This window comes from Peromyscus maniculatus, chromosome 19 (assembly GCF_049852395.1).
Source record: "Peromyscus maniculatus bairdii isolate BWxNUB_F1_BW_parent chromosome 19, HU_Pman_BW_mat_3.1, whole genome shotgun sequence".
Lineage (NCBI taxonomy): Eukaryota > Metazoa > Chordata > Mammalia > Rodentia > Cricetidae > Peromyscus > Peromyscus maniculatus.
In genome coordinates this window covers 54,073,892-54,098,673 of record NC_134870.1, presented here as the reverse complement: position 1 = coordinate 54,098,673, position 24,782 = coordinate 54,073,892, and the positions used below count along the sequence as shown (strand labels likewise).

Below are 24,782 nucleotides of genomic sequence, written 5' to 3'. Positions count from 1 at the left end.
AATGCTAATATTGCTTTCTAGTGTCGGGAATGGACTTTGTAATCATTTTGATGATCTATCCTTGAGAATTTAAGCTCAGGTTTTGAAAATCTGGCATCTCAAATTTCCTACATGTGAGGTGGAGGTGTTAATGTCACAGGTTAGTTAGGTGTTTACTGATTTGAAACTTGAGTTTTAAGACTACACCTTAGATCCACTGATATTTGGGGATACAAAATGAAAGGCTTAAACCTTAAACTTTATAATTAAATCTGTATATGTAACTCTCCAATTCTAACATCTGGAATATAAGAATCCATCTAAATTCTTTCAGTCTGAAAGTTCTGCCAGTTATACACTCAAATCACGCGTGCACATGTTTTGGAGGACTGCTTCCCATTTTTAAAATCAGTATTTGTCTTTTTTTTTTTTTTTCTTTCAAGTCAGTATGTCTTTAAATCATCAAGTCACAGTCAGTCTGTGACACTTACTGGTACTAGCCACATAAGAACAATGACCATCCATTATCTTTCAGCCACTTCATGGGACTACAAATGCTTTAGTGACCAAAGAGCAACTTGAACACTTCACTGAATCCTGAGAAACACAAAAGCAGAGTCCAAGAATCTCTCTGGATTAGTTCTTTTTACTACAACTTGTCCTAAACTGAAATATCAAATTATATTATCAATTTCCACTCGGAGCTGGGGATAATGCTGAATAGCAAGTGTCTCATTGATTGTAGGTGAAACTTGATTAGAAACTTGCATTCTAATTAAGTCTAACTGCAAAACCCTTCCCATTCACCTCATCTGACCCTGTGGTGAACTCTTCTTTTGGATGATATATTTAATAGTCTTCAACCTCCCCAGGCAGCAGTCCTTATAGCAATATGCTAGGAGATAAAGGACCGATATTTTTAAAGGCTCAACTAATATACAGTAACTCCCACAAGGCTCCTAAAGAGCAAAAACCAATTGAAGACATAAAATACTGTTGTTCTTCTAAAAGATAACTAAAATAATGTAAGTAATTAAGAAAATGTATCTTTGAAGAGAATGAACAAGCAAATAAAACTAAAAGCATTCATATAGTCTTAGGTTTTATTTTCATAATTATCGTCCTTCAATTAGCAATCATCTAATTTCCATTAACAACATATTAATATTTTACTCACCAAAAAAGCTGGAAAAATATGATAATGCACAGATTCCATACACAAATACCATACTCTGCATATTTACAAATTCAATATATTAAATGTGTTCTGAAGACTGACTTCACTTACTATATAATAACTAAACACTAGATGATTCTAGCATATTCATGCAGACTTCCACTTTCATAGGGAGGGTACTAGAGTTCTGGAAAACAATTCTTGTTGTAAACACTAAGTTTTCCATGTCTAAGAACAAAGACTTAATGCAGGTAGAAAAATAAAATGTGTACATGTGGAACAAATGCTCCTTCTGAGACTCCACACAGAAGAACCGACATAAAACCTGCACACCTGTTCTTAATTAAGGGCAGGAGGTGTACAACTGTGTAAACCCCTATTGTTTTAAAACTGAGCTGCAATGATGATCCACAATGCACTCATGATTTTGTTTGTTTGTTTGTTTACGGTGTCTATGAGTAAAACTGACCTCCTTCAAGGTTTTATTGAATAACATGGGCCATACAATAGTCTAAAGTAACTTTTGAGTACTGCCAAATCTATTTTTAAAAAGTGTAAATTTGCTCCAATAAGCACTAATGTTTCTGGTCAGATCTAAAGGTAAATACAACATTGATGCCATCTTTGAAATACCAATTTTCTCTTTAAATAAAAATAACAGCTTTATTCATCATCTCAATACAATTAAAGATAACGACCTGGTAAGCCAGACAACTATGCAGGTGACTTAGGGGGAAATAAAAACTTTTGCTAGTGTTTTGCATCAGACCTGTAATCTGTGCAGGGCCTGTACAGTGACACCCACCCACTCAAGCACACCTGGAAGAGGATGCTAGTCTGTTTACCATCTCCCATGAGGACGAGCAGCATAAAGATGCTTTTCCTAGATTTTGGAAATCTAGCAAAACTAAGCATACTATATTCAAATAAGGTAGGTTATAAAGAGACAGCGATGGAGCATGGTGACAGGAATTATTCCAGTCAGGTCTGCTGCCTAGTGCACACTGCTGCTGTTTACAATCTCTTCAGTTCACACGAATTATGAGATGGGCCTAATCATACAGGGCAAAAAGAGGAATGCTTCAAAACTATTAGGAGATAACCATGGAAAGTCTTTGAGGTATGAAAAGATTAGTAACCCAGTCCTAAATGTATGTCTTTCAAAAGCATTTTTTTCCCTTTTGGCTTTTTACTTTTTGCACAACTCACATTAAATTATTGAACTCCAGCCGGGCGGTGGTGGCGCACGCCTTTAATCCCAGCACTCGGGAGGCAGAGGCAGGCGGATCTCTGTGAGTTCGAGGCCAGCCTGGGCTACCAAGTGAGTTCCAGGAAAGGCGCAAAGCTACACAGAGAAACCCTGTCTCGAAAAAACAAAAAAAACAAAAAAAAAAAAAAAAAAAATTATTGAACTCCAAATTAAAATTATTTTGGAAGTAAGAAATGCATACATACTAGATTGACAGGAACATTACTTGTCATTCTGGACATATGTAAATGGTCTTAATTAGTCCCATTTTTGGTAAAGAGCCAAGTATGCTTGAACACAGCCATCTTTTTTATTGTTAAGAAAAAAAGAAACACCAATACTTTGGGGAGGGCTGATGATAATGTTACCTTTTACATTTTGTAGTCACATATTGAGTTAAATATTTTAAAGCTTTTGTCCCAAGCTTGTCTCTGAAAAGATTCAATAATTTAAATGTATCTAATATGGTGATGGATAAATTTCCTTTTCAAATTGAGACAGGCCCTCCCTCCACTGAAGCATTTTTTTCTACATATGTTTTAGATCCCTAGAAAGAGAATCCCAGGTTTTTCCCTCCATGTTTTTGTCCTGCTTCTTCATGGTCCACAATGCCAGCTGAGGCTGTTGGTACAAGGCACCCAAACTGACAGGATGGGAAGGTAACTGTGCCATTTCTAGGTCTTTAAGAAGTGCATCTGATCTGGGGCTGATACCCCACAACTGGTTAACCCACCTGTGAGGGTGACAACTATGTTCCCAGCTCTGTGATCATCAATGATCATCAGCCGTGTGAGGCGTAGTTATGTGTAAGGTGTAACCATGCACCATCACCACAGTCAGAGACTGGATGACAACTCTGGAGTACCGCTGCTGAGGACCTGCTGTCTGCCTCTCTTCTGGGCATTGCAGATGCTTTTGAGAACCTTCTCCAGAACATGCATGGGTATCATGTGACAACATGGAAAGATGCTGGGAAGAACCAGACCAGTTTTGAAATAATTATTTTCACCAAAAGAAAATAAGTCACATTTAGAAGTAACATTAAATAAAATGCAATAAAAATTATTTAACAATAAATTACAAGAACCCAAGAGAAAAGAGTAGTACGTCTACTTCCTGCCTTGCTTATGATATGTCTAGAATTTGTCTATACATTTGAAAATGAATTATTAAAATATGACTGTATTCTCTGCTGTTTCGCTCTTACAATGGACAGAACAATGCTCCCAGGTAGTAGATCCAATGGCTAAGTTGGTGAAATGGCAAACTAAACTTCACATATTTTAACACTCAACATCATAATCTCTGTGAAGCAAAGATGCCCGCAGATGAGTCTTAATCCCATGAACATGGCTTGTCAGGATTTCCCATCTTCTCATCTCTGCAGACCGGGTACTAGCATAGGCCTCCTGAGTACTCGTCTTCCTCCTCCTCAGCCGCTGTGCTGGCAGCTCCATCTGGCTTGGCCTGGGGTGTGGCTGGAGATTTCTTCTTGATTCCCCCTCCTGGGACCACTAAGCTTAGGCCCAGCTTAGCATACTGTCAACAGTAAGACATGTTATTAAAACGGGGAAACTAGAATCCTGATACACAGTGTCTTAGCATCAGTTAACTGTTAAAAGGATGGGAGCAGGGGTGAGGGTGGGTATGGGAATGGAGATGGCTCAGTAGTCAGAAGGACTTGCTGCTTTCGCAGAGGACCTGAGTTCGGTTCCCAGGCTCACACAGTGACTCACAACCATCTTTAACTCCAGGTCTGGGAGAGCCAACACTCTTCTGACTTCTGCAGGTACCAGGCACACATGTGGTGTGATACATGCAGGTAAACACTCATACACACAAAAATAAAAATAAATCTTTTAGAGAGAAGAAGAGTGTGTGTATGAGGTCAGCTCAGTGGGGAGAAGTGTTTGCCACACAAGCTTAACAACCTAAATTCAATCCCCAGAACCCACAGGATAGAAGGAAAAGCAACTTGGCAAAGATGTCCTGACCTCCACACGTGTGCCGTGGCACCTGTGCCCATACACACTTCATACATGCAGCACAGAGTAATAAACACAAGTTTAAAAGACCAGAACCTAACCATCCACCCTCATGAACTAGCATTTGGGGAGAAATGCCCTGGCATCAGACCACGATGCGACCTGCTGACAGTTGTAGATGTATCAACTGTGTACCTAACTTGGGAACTGGAGATAATATGGACACACTCAATAATACTTCTAGCAGTTATGAAGAAAAAAACCTACTGAGTAAATGAGAGTATAAACTAGGGACAAATTAAAAAACAAATACAAACTCAGAGCTGGGAAGAGAATTCGGTTAGTAAAGGTCTTGCTTGTCAAGCCTGAAGACCTGAGTTTGACGCCCAGAACCCTCACTTGAAACACTGGCATGGAGGTGGGGAGACGGCTAAGTTGGCAGAGTGCCTGCTATGTAACCAAAGGGACTCGGGCCATGCCCAGCATCCACACAAAACACAACTGCAGTGACAAAAGCCTATAACCTAGCACTGGGGAGGCAGAGCCAGGAGGATCCCGGGCTTGCTGGCCAGCCAGCTAACCAAATCAAGGAGCTGCAGATTCAGACTGTCCCAAAACAAGGTGGACAGTATTGGGGAAGATACCATATATACATTATTATGACACACACGTTTTCAAAAGCATATAAGAAGCCTGGTAGAATGATGTACACTTGTACTTCCAGCACTTAGGAGGCTGAGGCAGGAAGGCTGTAAATTCAAGGTGAGGTAGTACTACTATATAGTCGTGAGACCTTGTCTCAAAAAGAAAAAAGAAAAGTGTGTGTAAGAATTTACCTAGAATAAAAAAAAAAATATTTCTCTACCTCTACCACTATAAGAAAATTCAAGATCTTAAATTAATGTGACAGTGTGACAGGACTCTAAAATTAGCAATCAGATAACATACAGGAGGAGGACTAAGAAAGAGTGATTCACAGCTGTGGCTCACTCAAGTTGAGGCTATTTCTTACAGAAGAACATTGGATTCTTCACAACAGTCTAGGACACAAACTGAAGTCTTCCACTTTATAGGTAAGGCTTGAAGATGATTGTTAATGGCCTGTTTCACATAGCCCTCACAGACATGGGATGCCCACAGGCTTGCATAATTACAACAGCTCCACATGCCGGGCCTCTTGCAGGTAGGAAGCCTAACAGCAAATAGATAAAGCAAGAGCCAGGGCAGCAGAGGCGGTGAGAAATGAGGCTGAGTTTATAATACGCACATGACAGTACAGCTAAGAAGCAAGTAAGCAGTCACGACTGCATAGGGTACATACATTACCCAAATGCAGTAAAGTTCAAATGGATTGGCTGGTTCCTTTATGAGCAGTTCGACGTGAAAAATGCAGGTATAGAGGTAGAAAATCCACAAGTCTGCAGGGGAAACCACTTGCAGAGGCAGAAAGTTAACCAAAGGCCCACTTACGTCATTGTCCATGTACTTGAAAAGGGGTGAGTTGCAGACCTCGGACACTTGATCTTGGTCTTGCTGGTCATATCCTTCCAGGAGCTGTTCAAGTGCAGCGCAGTCCTCACTGCCATTAAACCCTGGTATGCTACGGGAAGCACAAACCACACATGAGCTCTTCCTTAAGACGCCTGTACCAGGGATAACTGCCCCCAGCAAAAGCAGGAGAAGATCTGCAGCCATTCTGATTGCTGCAGGTGTTGGGGTGCTATTGTCAACCAGCAGGTGGTGACCAAGGAACCCTATAGTGCACAAGACACTCCCACAGTAATAAGTTACCAACACTCATTCAACAAGAAAATGCCTCAATCTGATTTGCAACATCATACAGTCATTCTCCTTTCATCCTTGCTGTCATTTAAAAGGCAAAGATAATAAAGTAACTAAAATCATTCAGAGAAAACATAAGCAAAAAGGCAACTTGTAAAACTGGCCCTCTAACAGCTGAGTGATAGACTCTAAGTGGGAGCCGAGCTGGAGCCGAGCTCTGTAGTAAGGGTTTGCTCAGCACACCCACGCAACTCAACAAAACAAAAGAACCCTGCAACGGCAGTCTTAGCTCTTGGAAGATCTGGAAACCTTTCACGGATAAAAACAAAACTTGTCTAAGTAGTGATGTTAATTCAAGAAAAGGAATGTCAACACTGGTCCGTGAAAACAGCCAAACCTCACCTGTAGCTCTCCCTGACACACCTCTCTGCAGCCACATAATCATTTCTGTGTAGATGAACCAGGACCTGAGCAATTGTTTTCTGAAATGAGAGGGAAGGCAAGGATGCAAACTGAAACTTATTTTCATAGTCACCTTCTTGGAGTACTTAAAACAAGAATTTAACTTTCAGAGTACCAGTTCACACATGACTCTACAATAACATCCACAGGACACCTGGGAGGAAAGAGCCTGGAATACTAAGTCAGAATCAAACGGTGTACAGAGCACAAGGGTTGGGGAGCCTAAAAGGGGAGCAGGTCTGAGCCTTTCTGCTCTAACAAGAAGCAGCTGACACTGGCACTAATGGCCCCAGGACAACCTTTTTACCACACAGCATAAGAATGTAGCCAGTGTAAGTTTACAGAATGTCTTTCAAATATCTATATTCAACTAATGTTGAAAAAGGAAAAAAACAGAGAAAACCTGTAACTCTACAAGTCCACAATTGAAATTTTTAGATACTAGGAAAAGATACTAGAGAAAAAAAAAACTCTAGATACCAGAAACAATGGCACCACTTAAAAGATCAAAGACAGGACACCCAGTAACATCTTACCAGGAGAAGAGCTCTTCATAGAGTGTTTTACCTTTTGGTTTTTAACTATTTTTTTTGGTTTTTCGAGACAGGGTTTCTCTGTGTAGCTTTGCACCTATCCTGGAACTCACTCTGTAGCCCAGGCTGGTCTCAAACTCACAGAGTGCTGGGATTAAAGGTGTGCGCAACCACCGCCCAGAGTGTGGAAGGAGGGAATCCCTCTGTGTGTGTGTGTGTGTGTGTGTGTGTGTGTGTGTGTGTGTGTGTGTGTGTGTGGCGTAAAGCTACACAGAGATCCCTAGTCTCTGGCTGGAAGAATAGACAAGGGGAGCCAATTTCTGTTTTCTCTTATCCCTTGCCCTGAGAGATGCCCCTAGTCATGTTACTAGGCAGGAGAGACTGTAACAAAACCTCTAAAGAGACCTCCTCCCTGAAACTGGAGGCATTAGGGAGAACTGCCTCCCCCCAACCCCCCCCCCCCCCCCACACACACACCTTGGTTTAGGTTGAGCTCCAGTGGTCATGGAGTTGCAGCTAATGTGGCACCAATGGATCCCTAGTCTGTGGCTGGAAGAATAGACAAGGGGAGCCAAGAGAGTAGGGACAGATCCCAGAGAGCAGAGTGTGGGAGGAGGGAATCCGTGTGTGTGTGTGTGTGTGTGTGTGTGTGTGTGTGTGTGTGTGTGTGTGTGTGTGTGTGTGTGTGTGTGTGTGGCGTAAAGCTACACAGAGAAATCCTGTCTGGAAAAACCAAAAAAAATGTATACTCTGAACTCCACATATACTGTATACACACATCTCTCAGGGCAAGGGACAAGAGAAAACAGAAATTCCCAGGGATGCCCTCTCCTGAGGTAGTGGCTTCTCCAAGCACTCAGTGCCCTCTACAGGCCATCCATTTTTATGTACTGTCCAGAGTTTAATGTAAATGCTTTTTTTATTTTGTTGATATTGCTATTGTAAGAAAGGTAGGTTAGGAGGGCTTTCTCTGTCATGGTCAGAAGCACAAGACCATAAATTACTATTTTATAGAAACAGACAAATATCCACAGAATGTTAGCTTAAGTATTCATACCAATGTGTAAAGTTAAAGTAAAGCCAAACCAGACATATTCAATACCTTATAACAAGTTGGGTAATTCTCAATTTCCTTATAAATGTTTTTTTCCTTCTGAATAGAGAGTGCAGCCTCATCGAACCTAGAGACAAAAGAAAGGAACATCAAACAGGGCAGGTGTGAACCCTCTGCAGAGGCCTCTGCTACACTGCCCTTATCACAGACTTTGGAGGACAGGGTTCTGCCAGCTGCTCCACAGCAGTGTTCCCACTGGCTCTGCTCATCAGACTTCTCTCTCAAAAGCCTGACTCCCCTCCGAGGCATCAAGGCAACGCAAAGGAAGTGAAGGGTCAGCACACAGACGTTTTTAAGTTTGGTAAAAACCGCCCATTAATGCGTTCCTAACTACCTCAATAAGTAGCTCGGAAAAACCCACTAGACAATCAGTCTAGACTGCATCACCCAGGCTTCCTTCTGTCCACGTGAAGGAATGTCAAGGTGCCCTGACCACTCCCTTACTCTGCCTGTGTCCTCACCCTCTCCACTGCTTCTCAGGGATCCTAGCAAGCTAAGCCAGCCTTTCTGCAGCGTTGATCTCAACACCCATGCTTTCTATCCTCTCTTACACTCATTCCTGTGCCAGCCAATGGTGGAGTGAAAAGGAAGGGGTGCCAAACACTTCCCCCAGACACTCCGTCCCCCATCATTTTCCTTCTATCAAACCCTAACCAGATCATCATTTCCCTGAACCATTTTATTATTCTCTGAATCCAAGACTGCTCTGCTGACACCTAACTCATGACTGCATGAATGTGGAGTCTTGGCCCATCTCTCTCATCCCCATGAACAGTTTGAGGTCTGGGCTTAGCTCTGGGAGCTGATATAAGCCAATGGCGGAAAAGGGCAAAGGTTAGACACAGAGGAAGGGTGGTGCTGTGACCTGTTAAAAATACAGCAATATTACACAGTGTACCCTATTTCTCTGCATGTTACCTTCAAAAATACTTTCACACACACCCACACCCCCACACACAGTAGTGTGTTTTACAGTTCTACCTCTATTACATATGTGTATTAGTAAATTTCTGTGGGTTATGTCCTGGCAACTTAGTACCTTATAAATAAAATTCACTGGTGTTTTATTCAAAATTTCCAAAGATAGAGTTGACATTGGCTTTTAGAAGATCATTTATGCATCAGATAAGACAGTAAAATTCCAAGACAAACACTGGAGATTCTCGCCCCTTGTAGGAACTTCCCATATGGGTTCCTCTGAGGAGGACCGGCTATCATTCCTGTGACTGGCTACTTGTCAGGTGACTGGCTACCTGCAGGTGCCGATCTCATCAGACACCCTAAAGGGTGTGGCCAGAATCAGCTGCAAGTATCCTGTTGGGAGCCACTTCTAGGAGTATCCACCCAGGGACTGAAGGGACCTTGTAATGCTGACAGTGCCTTTTGGCTGATGGGCAGCAAATAAACAGGGATCTGTGTCACACAGCTGTAAGAGTCCCTAGCTCTGCCAACAGCTAGGGAGCCTGCCAGAGAACTCAAACCTCAGATGAGCCCGCAGCCCCTCCCACACCTTGATTTCAGCCTGCTGAGACCCCAGTAGAGACTTGTGGCCACAGAATCCATGAGATTACGTGAGTACTACTTTAAAGAGCTGGGGCTGTGGTAGTCTGCCATACAAATAGAAAAAATAAGGAAAGGAGGCCTCCCATGTGCTCATATCTCTCATAATTGTGAATATAAGTTCAGCACAGATCTGTAGAAAATACAATTGCAGAACATTCTGTAAGTATAGGAACCAGATATTTCATTTCTATAGAAATCTCACTACTGGAAGCTTTTCCCATCTTACAAACACAATAGTGCGCCTAAATAAGAACAGCTAACCTTATATTGAGTCATACTCCATCTCTAAACATGTTTGAATATATTTTATAATATGTAGTTGTCGTGAAGGAAAACCTAATTGTCCTGGGAACCGACTGACTGATTCAGTCCTGAATTTCCTGAAAAACGACACCTCTGGCCTTTACCGTCCCGCAGAGGTGGGCAAGTTTAAAACAAGACACGTGTCTGCTGTAAGCCATGCTAACAGACAAGTGGGTGATCACTCCTTCAGTGGGGTGCTGGACTTCTCTTCCTCAGAACTCCCACCCCCAGAGCAGCCCCTATAAACAGCTGTGTAGTGCGACTCTTCCTTTACCTTCTTTCTGTCTCTTCCAGATGCTGGCCAGAACCCACGTTTCTGATACATTGGGCTTTCTTATTCCTTCACTAAAGCCCCTTCTCTTGCCATGACAGTAACTCAAACAGCAAGGCTTTTTGCTTCTCTTTCTCGGCAGCTGCTGAGATTTAAAGCTAGCCTACCCTAGGATTTTTTTTCTTTTAAACTCTAATAATACTGGCCTTGAGTTTAAAACAACAACAACAACAAAACTGGGCTGCCTAAACAAGATCTTAACAATGACAACAACAGTTGACAGGCTTGTGTGTAAGGGGAAACCTCAAAGGCCCCTAGACAAAGAGCTACAGGCCATTCAGGTCCACTGTAGGAGGAAGAATTTCTTCCTCCAAGATGAGTCCCCTAAATGCTTACCCAATACCAACTGGTCAGCTCTAAAGCACATAGGAACACTAAACTCAGCAGAGTGTATTTATTTGCCTGTGTGTGTGTGTGTGTGTGTGTGTGTGTGTGTGTGTGTGTGTGTGTAGAACGATGACAATTAAAGAAAAAGAGGCCAGGAATTTGAGAGGGAACAGAGATGACGATATGGAAGGGGTTGGAGGGAGGAGGGAACGGGGAAATGATGTAATTATATTTTAATTAAATATAAATTTCTTTAAAAAATCTTCAATATTATTAAATGAGAACTTGGTAAATAGACTTTATCAATAATAAAACTTATTTACTAGGCATAAATTAAGGTAAATTAAAAACTAAGGAAAAATTTGGTACAAGTCTAGCTTTTCTACACTTGATCTTAGCCAAAAGGCTGAGAAGTGACTGAGTCTAGCTTTTCTGTATCGAACTATCTGTGCCTTAGATCTATGTCTAAAAAATTCTGCTCTCCCCCTAGCCCATGTCCATTCTTGTGTCACTCTCTACCAGGGACCTCCAGTGGCAGCACCAGGCTGGAACTCTGTCCTTCGCACCCTCCAGTCCAGCCTGTAGACTCACTCTTCGTCCTCCACAGGAGCCCCTCCTACCCCTTCCCTCCATCCCTTGGGACTCCACCTCTTGTTGCAGACCTGAGGTCCCCTAACTCTTTCCCATGGTCCCTCAGACTTTGCTTCTAGCCCATCTCCATTCCTCTGTGACACCTGTCAACCCAGGGTAGATAACAGCACCAAAGAATGGATCACTAACCCAACAAAGAAGAAACACTTCTAACATCTTAACTCCAATTCCAGCACAAAAACCCACACATGACCAGCCAGGAAGTGATGCTCCTCCAGAAGCCAGCAACCATATTGCAATAGGCCCTGCAAAAAGCAATTTAGCTGATGCGTAAGACAAGGACTTCAAAATAGCAGTTAAAAGTATGTCCAAGGATCTAAGGAAGGACATGAATAAATGCCTTAATGAAGACCACAAATACACAAAAAATAATGAAAACATTTCAAGATATCAAAGTTAGAATTAAACAAAGAAATAGAATCACTAAAGAAAATCCAAACTGAAATAAAACTGGAAATGATAAACTTAGAATGTCAAACAAGAGGTCAGCCTCATCAACAAATATAAGACAGAAGAGAGAAAGTCTTAAAGACAAGGTAGAAGCAATGGGTACCTCAATCAAATAAATGCTAACCTAAAAATATCCAGGCACAAAACATCCAGGAAATTGGGGACACTATGAAAAGACCAAACTCACAAATAATAGGGATAGAAGAAGAAATTTAGGTATAAAAAAAAAAAGCACAAAAAATATTTTCAACAAAATCATAGAAAATTTCCCTAACCTAAATAAGGACGTGCCTGTTAAGGTATAAGGAGCATACAGAATACCAACAGACAAGATCAGAAAAGAAATTCTCCATGACACATAGTTAAAACACTAAATGTATAGGGGGAAAAAAAAAAGGAAAGCTGCAAATGGAAAAAGACCAAGCCCCATATAAAGGCAGACCTATTAGAAGAACATCTGACTCTTCAATGGGGACTCTGAAGACTCTGAAAGCCAAAAGGGCCAGGACAGGTAGGTGTTCTACAAGCTCTGAGAGATGCCAGTGAAACTATCAGTCATGTAGAAAAAGAACAACACTCCACAGTAAGATAAAATGTAAGAAATTTCTATCTACCAATCCAGCTCTACAGAAGAGACCAGAAGGAAAACTTCAGCCTGAAGAGGTTAACTACACCCAAGAGGACACAAGGAATAAATAATTCCAGGACATCAACAGTAAATCAAAGTCAAAGGGGGGGGGGGTGCACTACCACAAAAAAAATAACAGGAATCAATAAACTCTGTTCATTAAAAAGTCTCGACCTTAATGGTCTTAATTCCTCCATAAAAAGACACAGACTAGCAGACTGGATTACAAAATGAGGATTCATCTTTCTGTGGCATCCAAGAAACAGACCTCATCATCAAAAAAAATAGATATCCCCTTGGAATTAAAGGATGGGTTATTCTAAACAAATGGACCAAAGAATCAAACAGGTGTAGCCATTTTAGTACCTGACAAAAAAGACTTCAAACCAAAACTAAAGAGAAGAGATAGAGAAAGACATTACATAATTATCAAAGTAGAAATCCAAGAGGATATTACAATTCTAAACATTTATGCACTGAACATATGGGCACCAAGTTCATAAATGAAATACTGCTAGAGCTAAAAACCACGTTAACTCTCACACAGTGATGGTGAGTGAGTTCAATACCCAGCTCTCATCAACAGACAGATCATCTACACAAAAACTAAAAAGAGAAACATGTAGCTAATAATGGCATAAATCAAATGGACCTAACAGACATCTACAGAACATTCCACCCAAACTCTAAAGAATCTACTTTCTCCTCAGCAGCTCATGGAATTTTCCCCAAAATTGACATTATGCTAAGACACAAAGCAAATCTCAACAGATACAAGAAAACTGAAGCAATATCCTACCCATCTGACCACCATAGATTAAAGTTGAGTATCAGTAACAACAGAAACAGCTGACAGTACATAATCTCATGGAAACTCTGGGTCAAGACCGAAATCAAGAAGAAAATTAAAAACTTTTAAGGACTGAATGAAAATGAAAACAGAACATATCCAAACCTAGGCCATAATGAAGGCAGTTCTAAGAGGCAAGTTCATAGTAATAAATACCTACATGAAAAAACTAGATCTCCTATTAGTAACTTAATGGCACACCTGACAACTTTAGAAAAACAAGAAGAAATCATACCCACGAGTAGATAGGAAGAAACAATAAATCTCAGGGCTGAAATCAATGAAACAGAAACAACAACAAAAATACCAATAAAAAGGATCAATGAAAGGAAAAGTTGGTTCTTTGAGAAAAATCAACAAGATTGACAAAACATTAGCCAAATTAACTAAAAGAGACAGAAGATGAAATGAACAAAATTAGACATGAAAAGAGCAACGTTATAACAGAAACTAAGGTAATTCAGAGAATCACGAGGACATACTTTAAAAATCTATTACACCAAACTGTAAAACCTCAAAGAAATGGATGACTATCTTGATACAAATGATCTAACTAAAGTTAAGTCAAGATGATATAAGCAACTGAAGTGAACCCATAACTCCTAGCCATCAGGGAAATGAAAATTGAAACTACTTTAACATTTCCGTTTGTCTGGTCAAAATAGCTAAAGCAAATGGCAGTACATCTGGAGAGGATGTGAGAAAAGGGAAACATTTATTTACTTCTGGTGGGAATACAAACTGATACAACCCTGTGGAAATCAGTGTGGAGGCTCCTCAGGAAGGTGAGAATCAATCTAACTCAGGTTGATTCTCATCAAAGATCCACTATACCATTCTTGGACACACACCCAAAAAAACTCAGCATCCTACTACAGAGATACCTGCTCATCCATGTTCACTGCTGCTCTATAACCAGAAAATGGATAGCCTATATGTCCAGCAACTGATGAATGGATAACAAAAATACGGTGTATTTATACAACTAAATATTATTCAGCAGTTAAGAAAAATTAAAATTATGAAATTTACAGGTAAATGGGTGGAGCCAGAAAAAAAAAATCATCCTGAGTGAGAAAACCCAGAGCTCAAAAGACAAATATTGTATGCTTTCTCTTGTATGTGGATGTTAGAGTTTAAGTTTTGATATGAATGTTACAATCTGGTTAACCCTGGGGTTAGGTACCTAGCAAGGGACTCTGGGGGAGGAGAGGATCTCCCAAGGAAGGAAAAGCAGAATACAGAGCTGTGGAAGGGAAACTAGAATAGGAAGATGAAACAGTGAGGAATGGGGAAGGAGACAGAAGGGGAAAGGAAGTCATATGGGGAGGGACCACTAACACTAAAGGCCATTGGAAAAACCATATGGAAACCTACTACTCTGGAGTTGCCATCAAATAGGGGAGACAACGCCTCAAGTAAAACCTCCAGTGTCAGCAATAGGTGACATCTTGCTGAGTCACTGGCCAAAGGCTCATGGAAACCCCTCCAAATCACAGGCTATTGTCAAAGCTATTGGTTGCTGCTTTCTACAACGTTATGTAAGTAAGGCCCTACTGCTGAAGAAAGCATGTCACTGAAAATAGAAAAGCCAAACTGGTGCCTAATTAGAAGCTTCAACCCTACTGATGGTGTTCATGGTGCTGGAAAGTACTCTGCATGGTGCCAGAGGGAAAAGGTAATGTCAATATCACTCCGGTATAAATCCTGCAACCTAACACAGTGACCTGCCTGCAAGATATACTGGTACAATAGGAGCACAATTTATGGGAGTAACCAACCACTTTATTGGATTTAAGGCCCACTCCATGATATGGCACCCATATCTGACATGGCTAAAGTGGCCAAGAGACTAGATAAGTCATGGACCTAGAGGACAACCTAATACTATTCTCCTACTAATGGAACATAGTAATAAAATGACCCCTAGTGACATATTGTCATAACTATAGATCAGCTCAACCCATATCAGAGAAGCTTCCTGCAATAGATAGGGATTTAACACAAAGACCCAAACTGAACAAAGTGCAGCGTGAGAGACTTTAGAACAGTCTTCATCAAATCCTCCAAGGCTCTCAGATTTATGTGGAAGAAGAGGAAGAAAGACTGTTAAGAGCCAGAGGTAATGGAAGACTCCAAGGAAACAGTTGTCATCCAGACACAATAGGACTGATACACACACAAGCTCACAGAACTGTGGCAGCACACATCAGACCTACAAAGGGCCAGCCAGACCGGGTCCCAGCACTGAGAGGGGGAAGTGAATATGGGGTCCTACCTCTAACCAAGAGCTATCTGAACAGATACCCACTGGCAAAAGCACAATCAGTTGTTACCTCAGGAGTGTCACTGGGTGTATCAACTACACTCCAGAGCAGGCTTTGTGCTCAGGAGTAATTTTGTTTTAGTGTTTTTGTCTTATTGGTCTTTGGTTTGTTTATTTTTATTTTTGTTTTTGTATTGGTTTGGTTTGAAAAGAAGAATGAGAGAAAGAATATAAAGTTGGGTGGTTAAGCAGATGGAGAGGTTCTGGGAGTAGTTGGTAGAGGGGACAATAATCAAAATATGAAAAAAAATTTAAAGAACTATATCTAAAATGGAAAACACTAAATATCCCATTGAATGACATAACTCAAGTATCAAAAGCTGTTGATTTTCATGGGTAATTAGGATACTCTAGCCACTTATTCCAAGAGAGAAACTAAAGTAGTGCAATGGCCGATCTAGAGAACTCTTCCTTCATTCCACTAATTACTGTTAGGCAACAAAAGCACAATACATTTTGGAATTATGATAGAAAAACGGGTTTTAATTCCATGTGCCCACTCTTTAGAAGATGATCATTTTTCACTGTCTGTCCAGGTGTAGACAAACAAGCTACACCCAAGGTTATGTACAGCCCCAAATGTAGACTGCAAACACATGACACACAGGCACACGGTTTTGACAGCCTTACCTCCGTCCTCGTACTAGCAGTCTGGAGGCCTTCCCTAGTAGTTCAACTGCCTGCCGGAGGCGTTCCTCGTTCTGGAGGAATCAAAGAAAAGGGAGTGTCGGCAGAGTTAATGTGGAACTCTTCTTACCCTTCAATAATAACTGCATAAAGCAATGGCCATGGATGGCAGCACCCAAGCTGCTAGCCCATTCACTAACCTCTAGAAGAAAAAAGGAATAGAGTTGGGTTGTGGACATAGAAAAACCTTAAAAAGCATCCACTGCATTTTTCTTTTCCTATATATTATGAATGAAAATATTATGAGTAATTAAAGAAACAAATATAATTCTAACTTACCTCGAACACACTGGCTGTCTGCTGATACAACTGTACAGCCTTCTCTGGATCTATATTTTCTATGAGCCTGAATTAGACAGATAATACAACTTGTGAGAATAAGAAACTTGTTTCTTAAAGAAGTCCTCTGCAAGGCTAGGGCATCCCACAACAGTTGTGTGTACCCACTTTCCAGCTCGCTCCAAGGCCATAGCTGCTGTATCAGGGGTACCATTCTCCAGGTACATCATGCTGGCTTTCTCGATCAGCTGGACGGCCTCAGGCAGTTTCTGCATCTCCTTCAGGAAAAGCATGCAGCATGGGACAGAAAATGTCTCAATTTAACAAATGGAGTTTTAACAATTAGAAATTCAACTGTTTTACCCCCACACATTATTTTTTTGACAAATACAGCAGTACAGAGTAGGTACCATTAAAGATGTAGGTCTAAAAATCAAGAACAAAAAGCCCAACATATGAGATGTGCTTGTAATCTCAGCTCTGGGAAGGTGGAGACAGGTGCAGGACAGGATTACTGGTCAGTCAGTCTAGCCTAATCAGCAAGCACCAGGCCAGAGACCCTACTCAAAAAACTAGGTGGGTGGCTGAAGACATCCAAGGTTGAGCTCTGGCTTATACATACATACACACACACACATACATACATACATACATACATACACACACACACACACACACACACACACACACACACACCATCTCACTACAACTGAAACAGGATAGTAACCCCTAACCTGCCATTAAGAAGCATAAATGTGGCATATTGGTCAAAATATTCCATTATTCCATTCAAAAGGAGTAAGGTAAACAGGCAATAGCTAGTTTGGAATGTTCTTGATTCCAGTCTGACATTTATAAAAACCAAAAAAAATTATAAAGCTAATTTCCTTTCCATAACCTACAAGTAATTTAACGAAACAGACAAACATCCCTGTAAAACTGTACTACATCCAGACACCCTCTAGCACTCAGATGCAGGGAAACCTCTTCATCAGCACCCTCCATGGTGTTGCGGTGCCTAGAGCCTTGCTCTTCTCTGTTCCCTCCAATACATTTCCTTTCACTTGGTACTTTCAATACTCTATCCTAACTGCCACAGGATGCTCACTACAGGTCCAATTAGAGCTACCCTGGGCAAGACATCTTATCATAGCCTTTGCTTCCACTCACACAACCCTCACCCCCTCTTGCTTTACAGTGAAGAAACTTGTCAATTTCATCATTCACTGTACCTTGACAGCTTGCTAATTCACTTTACCTCCACAGCTGTTTTGATCCAGTAATACTAACCTTCAACATCATCCCAGCTTGCTCATAAGCTCTGTAAAGAGAATACAATTTCTCTGATGAGACCTTAATGAAGAGGAAGAAACCTGTGACGGTGGTAGTCAGAACTGACCAACAGAAAGGAGCTCACACACAGCATGTCACTCCAGGCCCTCACTGCCACACTGGAGTTTCATGCTTTTTCTTTTATTCATTTACTTTTTTTTTTTTTTTTTTTTTTGGTTTTTCGAGACAGGGTTTCTCTGTGTAGCTTTGCGCCTTTCCTGGAATTCACTTGGTAGCCCAGGCTGGCCTCGAACTCACAGAGATCCACCTGGCTCTGCCTCCCAAGTGCTGGGATTAAAGGTGTGTGCCACCACCGCCGCCCGGCTTCATTTACTTTTTAGAGCAATGATATCTTAGGAGCATCAAACACTGAGTTGATTTTATTCAGCAAAATTAAGTCAGTCTCAGAAAGGCTAAAAGACAACCCTAATTCTAAGTTTTAAAATAAATACATATGCTCCACAAAAGGAGAAAGCTCACACCTCTTCCATAGGCACTTAGCAACCAATAAATAAAGGAAAAATTCCAAGTCACTTGTATCTTCACAAGCAAAATATTATGCAGTATTTAATTTAAAACCTTTCTTATAATTAGGAGACACTTAGACTTTAAAGTTCGGCTAATGACTAAAACAAATGAAAATAATTATTTTAATTAAATTAATATAAGTATTTGAAAACACAGAGCTTGAGAAAAAGTTCTCAGGCTAGAGCAAAACATCAACTTTTTAAACATCTGCAAACACATAAAAAAGATGAAAAATTACTTACTTGGCAGCATGAAAAAGACTGAATGGATATAACGATGTCAAAATTAAGGAAAAAAGAAGAAATCAATGGTCCCCAGAGATCTACTTTCCAAAGACAGTTAATAAGTCACTGTCCATCTGGTTTAAAAGACAAATCCTATGAGTGAAGCAGTGATTGCCCAGCGCTGCTGCAGATTCTTACACCCAAAACACTCACAAAACCCTGCAAAGGATTTTAAACTACTCTACATCAACAGGGTGAAGTGCAAGAATAGTAAGACTACGTTTTGCATGTCAGATAAAATGGACAATTATACATGATAGCCTTTGAGATACACCAAGAACATTTTGTCCTAGAATGCTTATAAATCTTCAAATACCTAGGGAAGACTATTTATTGTTTTCCCAAAGCAGTCTATGCATTTTCAATAGCTATGTTTTCTTTCTCAGCACAGGCTTAGAAACCTCCCCCCGTTCATCTCAAGTCAAATCCCTGTCAACAAAGCCAGGAGCGGGAGGAAATAACAGGCAAGCATGGCTGCTTGCACCAACATGCACTCAGGGCCACTCACGGAGTGTTCCCACGGGCTTTAAAGCACACACACTGTTCATCCTTTTCTAACTGGAAAGCATTTTACTTCAAACGCTAAAGGAAAAAGGTGTTTCAAAAATCCAGTTCTTCCATTTTTTTTTTAAAGCTAAAAAAGATACGCCCTGTTATTTTCATGGGCAACAGCTTCCCGTAGGCAGGCATCTTTTGCTTGCTCAAATTGTTTGGCGTTTTTAAAAGCAACAGCTGAAACAGGAAAACAAAAAGGGAAAAAAAGTAAGATTTCTATTTCCATCATTAACAGCCCTCAAATGAATCATTACCCAAATCTGGATTGTATGTGAGATATTACAAAATACACTGATTTCAAATAGGGAGCTTCATAAAAGGGTGAAATATTACTTTTATCTAAAGCAAGTTACGATCTTTCTGAGTACACTTTTAGAAGCCTATTATGGTTTTAATTGTTGATTTTTAGCAACACATTGGTGAGGCTTCCACTGACTACCAAGAGCTCCTTCTAGCACACTCCCAGATGCTCTGCCCGAGAGAGGGCCTCACTCCCAGCTTCTCCCCACCAGCTCACTACATGACTGACAACCACAGCTCAATCGACACAGAGATGATCTCTGTAGTTATCTACACTGCTGGAAGAGCTGACCTACACTGCGGCTGCTTTACAGGGGGCTCCCGAGGGTGAGACAGTCAGAAGGCCCTGAAAGACAATGTTACAGTCTTCGGATACTCACCGAGGGTGGGTCATGAAAAAGTAAAAAGCATACTGACTTAAGTGGTGTCTTTGGTTTGTTTTGTCATTCCGAGACAGGGTCTCCATACATGTACCCCCATCAGCTGGAAACAACCTCGCAGCCTAGACTGACCTCTGACTTGAGCAGATCCTCCTGCCTCAGCCTCCCTTGTAGATTGTGTCCTCAACTATTATTTCTTAAAATCACACTCTCAGAGAACTCTTTAACCAAGTGTTGAAAACAAACAAAATACTGCAACTACTCCTATTCCTGCTTGTCCCTATTTTGTTCTTTAAAAATTCCACCACATGGCTATATTCTGCATACATTCCTACGGAAAGCAAACAAAGGGCTCTTTAATAGGAAACCTGATTCAGAATATTTACTTCTGGAAGCAGTACATGGTCCCGGAGATATAAAGCAAAGCTGCTAAATTTCTTGCATAGAGGGAACTTGAGAAATGTATCTCTGGTTTAAAGAAAGACTATAAAATGTCCTCCAAAATCCATATATAAAGCTCAGTTTTAAACAAATTTATCTTTAAATATAAAATACAAGCAATTTGCATAATGCAAGAAACAAAGCTTAACACAATACTTAAATACAGGGCTAAAGACTGCTGTTTTCCTTTTGAATAGAAAATAAACCCTCTACGTAATAATGGTCATTTCAAAGTCAGGCTCACTAACATAGTCACAGACAAAAATATGCTCAAGGAACTTCAAATCTGTGGTGGTTTCAAATTTGTATTAGGCATGCAGAGGGAGGTCAGAGACAACGTGTGGGAGTCAGATCCCTCCATCTGCCATGATGATCCAAACTCAGGTCGTCAGGCTTGGCAGGAAGCACCTTCACTTTGAGTCATCTTACCAGCTTCAAAATTAGGTTTTATTACTTTATACCAAAATGAGAATAGACATTCAGAGCTTTCATATCATCCTTTAATTAACACTAAACTTGTACCGAATTCCCTTTGTTGCATATTTTAGATATTTTATACTTATATACAGGTGAATTTACTGAAATGAGCATACAGCTTAACCCTTCATGAACATGTGTTTCTCAAAATGAAGCTCATAACATTAATGTGGGAAAACACAAGATTTGCAGGTCTCCTCCAATGAGACTAGTTTAAAAAACTAAATTAAAGAAAACCCTTTATTCATCAGCAGGAAGTCTAAGATGGGACTAAGCAACACATATGGATACCCATGAATGGAGATGTGCCCACAGAAGCAACCACGTCTGCTGTCAAGAACATAGACCACGGTCTGCTCAGCACTCACCACACACGCAGAGGCCTGTGCAGTTGTCCCGTTTTGCTTTTCTGTTTTAACTAGTAAAGTCTAACATGAAGCACTGAATTATTACACTAAGACAAAGTTATCAGATTATGTTAACAATACACACAACGGCATCAGGACTCCAGTCACAAATACCTGCTTTTCCATATTCAGAAGCGGCACTGTCATAGTCTGGCTTCCATTTTAAAAAACCAGTTTTCAGGCTAGAATGAAAGAGAGACATTTCTTATTTAAAAAGGTACCAACCATCAGGCACAGGTCCCCGCCTTCTCAACTCTGTCTAGACTTATTCACAATAATTGTACCCTCACCTCTTCCTCCATGCCCGCCCCATCACAAATGCAGTTTTCCTCCTCCTGAAATGCCTACATACCATCCGAACAGAACAAGCATGGTCCCCAGACCAGCAGCGTCCACACTACCCACCCCAGATCTAAACAGCCAGAAACTGTCTGGGTGGGTGCCACAATGTGTGCTTTAACAGGCTTGAGAACCTGAAGTACGCTGTCCTTTGCAGCTGAGAGGCTACCAGGGAGAGTACAGCTAAAGAGCCAGGAGCCCAGCACTCGGGAGGCAGAGCCAGGCGGATCTCTGTGAGTTCGAGGCCAGCCTGGTCTCCAAAGCGAGTTCCAGGAAAGATGCAAAGCTACACAGAGAAACCCTGTCTCGGGGAGAGGAAAAAAAAAAAAAAAAAAAAAAAAAAAAGAGAGCCAGGAGCCTCTGTTATACCAAGATCACAGAGAGCATCCCTGCGGAGTCTGCGGAGACTATGGAACAACATTCAGAGGGAACACAGGGGAGCAAACCTAAGGCTGAGAGTCAGTCCCCACACAGCAGGAGGGGAAGGGGTGAGTATTAGGACAACAGAGAAGTGGTTTTCCAGGACTGACCAACGCAGGCCCAGGAGGCAAAGCAAAGGGTACCCAGTGCTTGGTGTTTGTTTATCTTTCCTGCCCTTTTTTTTTTTTTTTTACCGGCATTTTGTTTTTATTTTAAAAACAATTTCAAACTCACAGTTTAAGCGAATCCAGTGGGTATCAAACTTAGGTGTGCGTAAGAATTGCTGAACACTATCTTACACTCTAAATTTCAGCTCAATTAGTGAAAGCCTGCTTACATATAGCACTGCTTCATATGAATGCAGAGACTACTGAGAGACATGGCCCTGAGAAGTACACCCTTCGAAGGTACACAGAAGTACCTGGGACCCAGGTACCAACTACCCAGAGTCTAACTCTGAAGTCTTTTCTCTGAAAAATTTATTTAGTAGACTTGACATTTAACATACACATACACACTGTAACAAGACTTAACTGTGTACAGATGTTCAAGTTTGCGAAGAATTTCATCTCCCAGAAAAATAAAATCCTTCAACTACACGTAATGCTTAACTCTATAAAATTGAGGAAGTGAGCAGCAAAGCAGAATTCCAACTCTTCGCCCCTTCACGAAAGCAGCCATCACACCCTACTTAACGTGCTTATGGAAGTCTCACCCAAAACAAGACATCATCGTTCAGTGTGCTGGGGAGACTTTAAAAACCGCAGCATCAACCCCAGGCAGCTGAGCACCACCAGGTAGGAGCAAGGAAGGCCCTGCTAATGTCAGCTTGATTTTGTCTAACCTGTTACAAACCTTTGACTGTTTTTGTCCTAAGAGTCAGTAAGAAACTGTCCTAAGGCAAAGTGAGTATGAGAGATATTGCCATCAGAAAATAGAGTAGAATCCTGACTGCCTCTCCTACACTCCTGCCACCCACTGGCTTTTCTCCCCAGAGCAACCTCAAACATCCTTCACACCCGAATCCAATACATCCCCACCGTGGCCACAAGCATGCCCCCTCATCTATGACTCCATCTTGAGTGAAGGCCTCTCCCACCATTCTTCTCCCAGCAGGGACACCTAGGAGCCAATCTCTCAGCTCCAGACACAGCTGCCATTGAGGACTGGTTAAAGCTATTACAGAAGGATGCCAATCCTGGCTCCTACTGGTCCTGTAACTCGGGCGGTCAATCTTAGAAGCTTAATTAGAAGCTCCCTGAAGTTCACATAATGCAACTTTATTATGGCTGAGAGCACATGTTCTGTTCTTTCGTGTTTGTTCCCACCGGCAAAACGGATTCTTGAGATCACCCTCTGAACCGACAGCCGCCTTCCTAGCCACTGTCTGGAGGCCATGCGGTATACAAGAAAAAGCTTGTGGATTTCCACTGAGTAAAACTGGCCCTGTTCTGTTTAGCCGAGCAGTCTTGGACAGGACTCCAGGAAGTTTCTGGCAGCCTCGGTTCCTCTTTTGTAAACTGAGGGACTTCAATTTGGAAAGTTGTTAAGATCCTAGTTTACGATGCACCTAACAGGGTACTAAGAAATTTCTTATAGTCGGTAATCATTAAATATGTATGTTGCAATTCACGGAAGTGGGGGAGAGGGTCATGTCGGTGTCAAAAGGATGAAAGAGAATTCGCAGTTTCCAGTCCTACAGCTGGGTGCCTTCTGCGCCCGGAACCAGATGGTGGTGGCACACCCACAGGACTAAGGAAGCAAAGACCTTGTCCCCCAGGGAATAGGACGTCTAAGGGTGAGAGTTCCCAGAACTAGTCTACACCCCCGCGTGGCACCAGGGTCTCTTTCCCAGCAGTGGCTCTCCACCGGCCGACTTCATCTACGGGGTCACGTCTGGCTGTCATGAAGAGGAAACAAGGAATCCACTCCTCAGCCCGCAACGAACTACTCTGCGAGCAGAGCGGCCGCAACCCCTGGGGACCCGGCGCCGGGCAGACGTGGCCGTGACGCGGGCACCTGCTGCAGAGGCCCAGGCGTAAGCAGGCCCACACCGCCGACTGCAGGGGATTGACCCACAAGGGACGGCGCCGCCCCGGGGCGCGGGCAGCAGCATCCCGGCCCTCCCTCCCTCCCGCTCCGCCCGGCGGGTCACTAGCCCAGCGGCGACTCCACGTACTACTTCTCCGCCTTCGCCAGATGCTCCAGCCCCTCGTTTATCTTCTGGGCTGCCATTGCCGTGCTCGCTGGCTGACGCGGAGAGCGAAGCCGCCCGAAGCCCGCAAACCCCGGGAGCGTCGGCGTGGGAACGCCGCGGAGGAAGCCGGGAAGGGCGCCTACGGGAAGCGGAGAGCTCAAATTTCCTATGGCGAAGCTGGCCGGGCATCAGGGCGGAGTTGGGGGGGGAGGGGGGAGGACAGAGCGCAAGCGCGGTATTGCAAAACTGGCCCTGAAGGAGCTTTAACTCGGGTGTAGTTCTGGTATCTAAAAAGAGTGCGTTCAGTAGAGCGTTTGTTACTGTACTCGACAAATATTTAAGGAGCAACTAATGTATGTCGAGTACTGATCTTGACTGGTCCTGAAAAACAAACAAACAAAAAAAGCACTCTACTCCCTCTCGGAGGCCGGCTTCTTTACGCGGTG

The 24,782-nt window shown here is 42.0% G+C and overlaps 1 protein-coding gene across 1 annotated transcript; it reads right to left on the bottom strand.

The window, feature by feature from the left end:
- Window positions 1–1,068: 1,068 nt before the first annotated feature.
- Napg (NSF attachment protein gamma) lies at window positions 1,069–24,475 on the bottom strand. Its single transcript, XM_006985171.4, has 12 exons — window positions 24,319–24,475; window positions 21,495–21,562; window positions 19,468–19,552; window positions 18,779–18,796; window positions 17,967–17,997; window positions 16,845–16,954; window positions 16,677–16,743; window positions 16,341–16,411; window positions 8,270–8,348; window positions 6,575–6,654; window positions 5,861–5,990; window positions 1,069–3,944 (listed from the first exon to the last, which is right to left on the bottom strand). Exons 1-12 carry the CDS (start codon window positions 24,372–24,374, stop codon window positions 3,801–3,803), a joined length of 939 nt encoding a protein of 312 aa, XP_006985233.1. The 5' UTR covers window positions 24,375–24,475; the 3' UTR covers window positions 1,069–3,800.
- Between the last annotated feature and the right edge of the window lie 307 nt (window positions 24,476–24,782).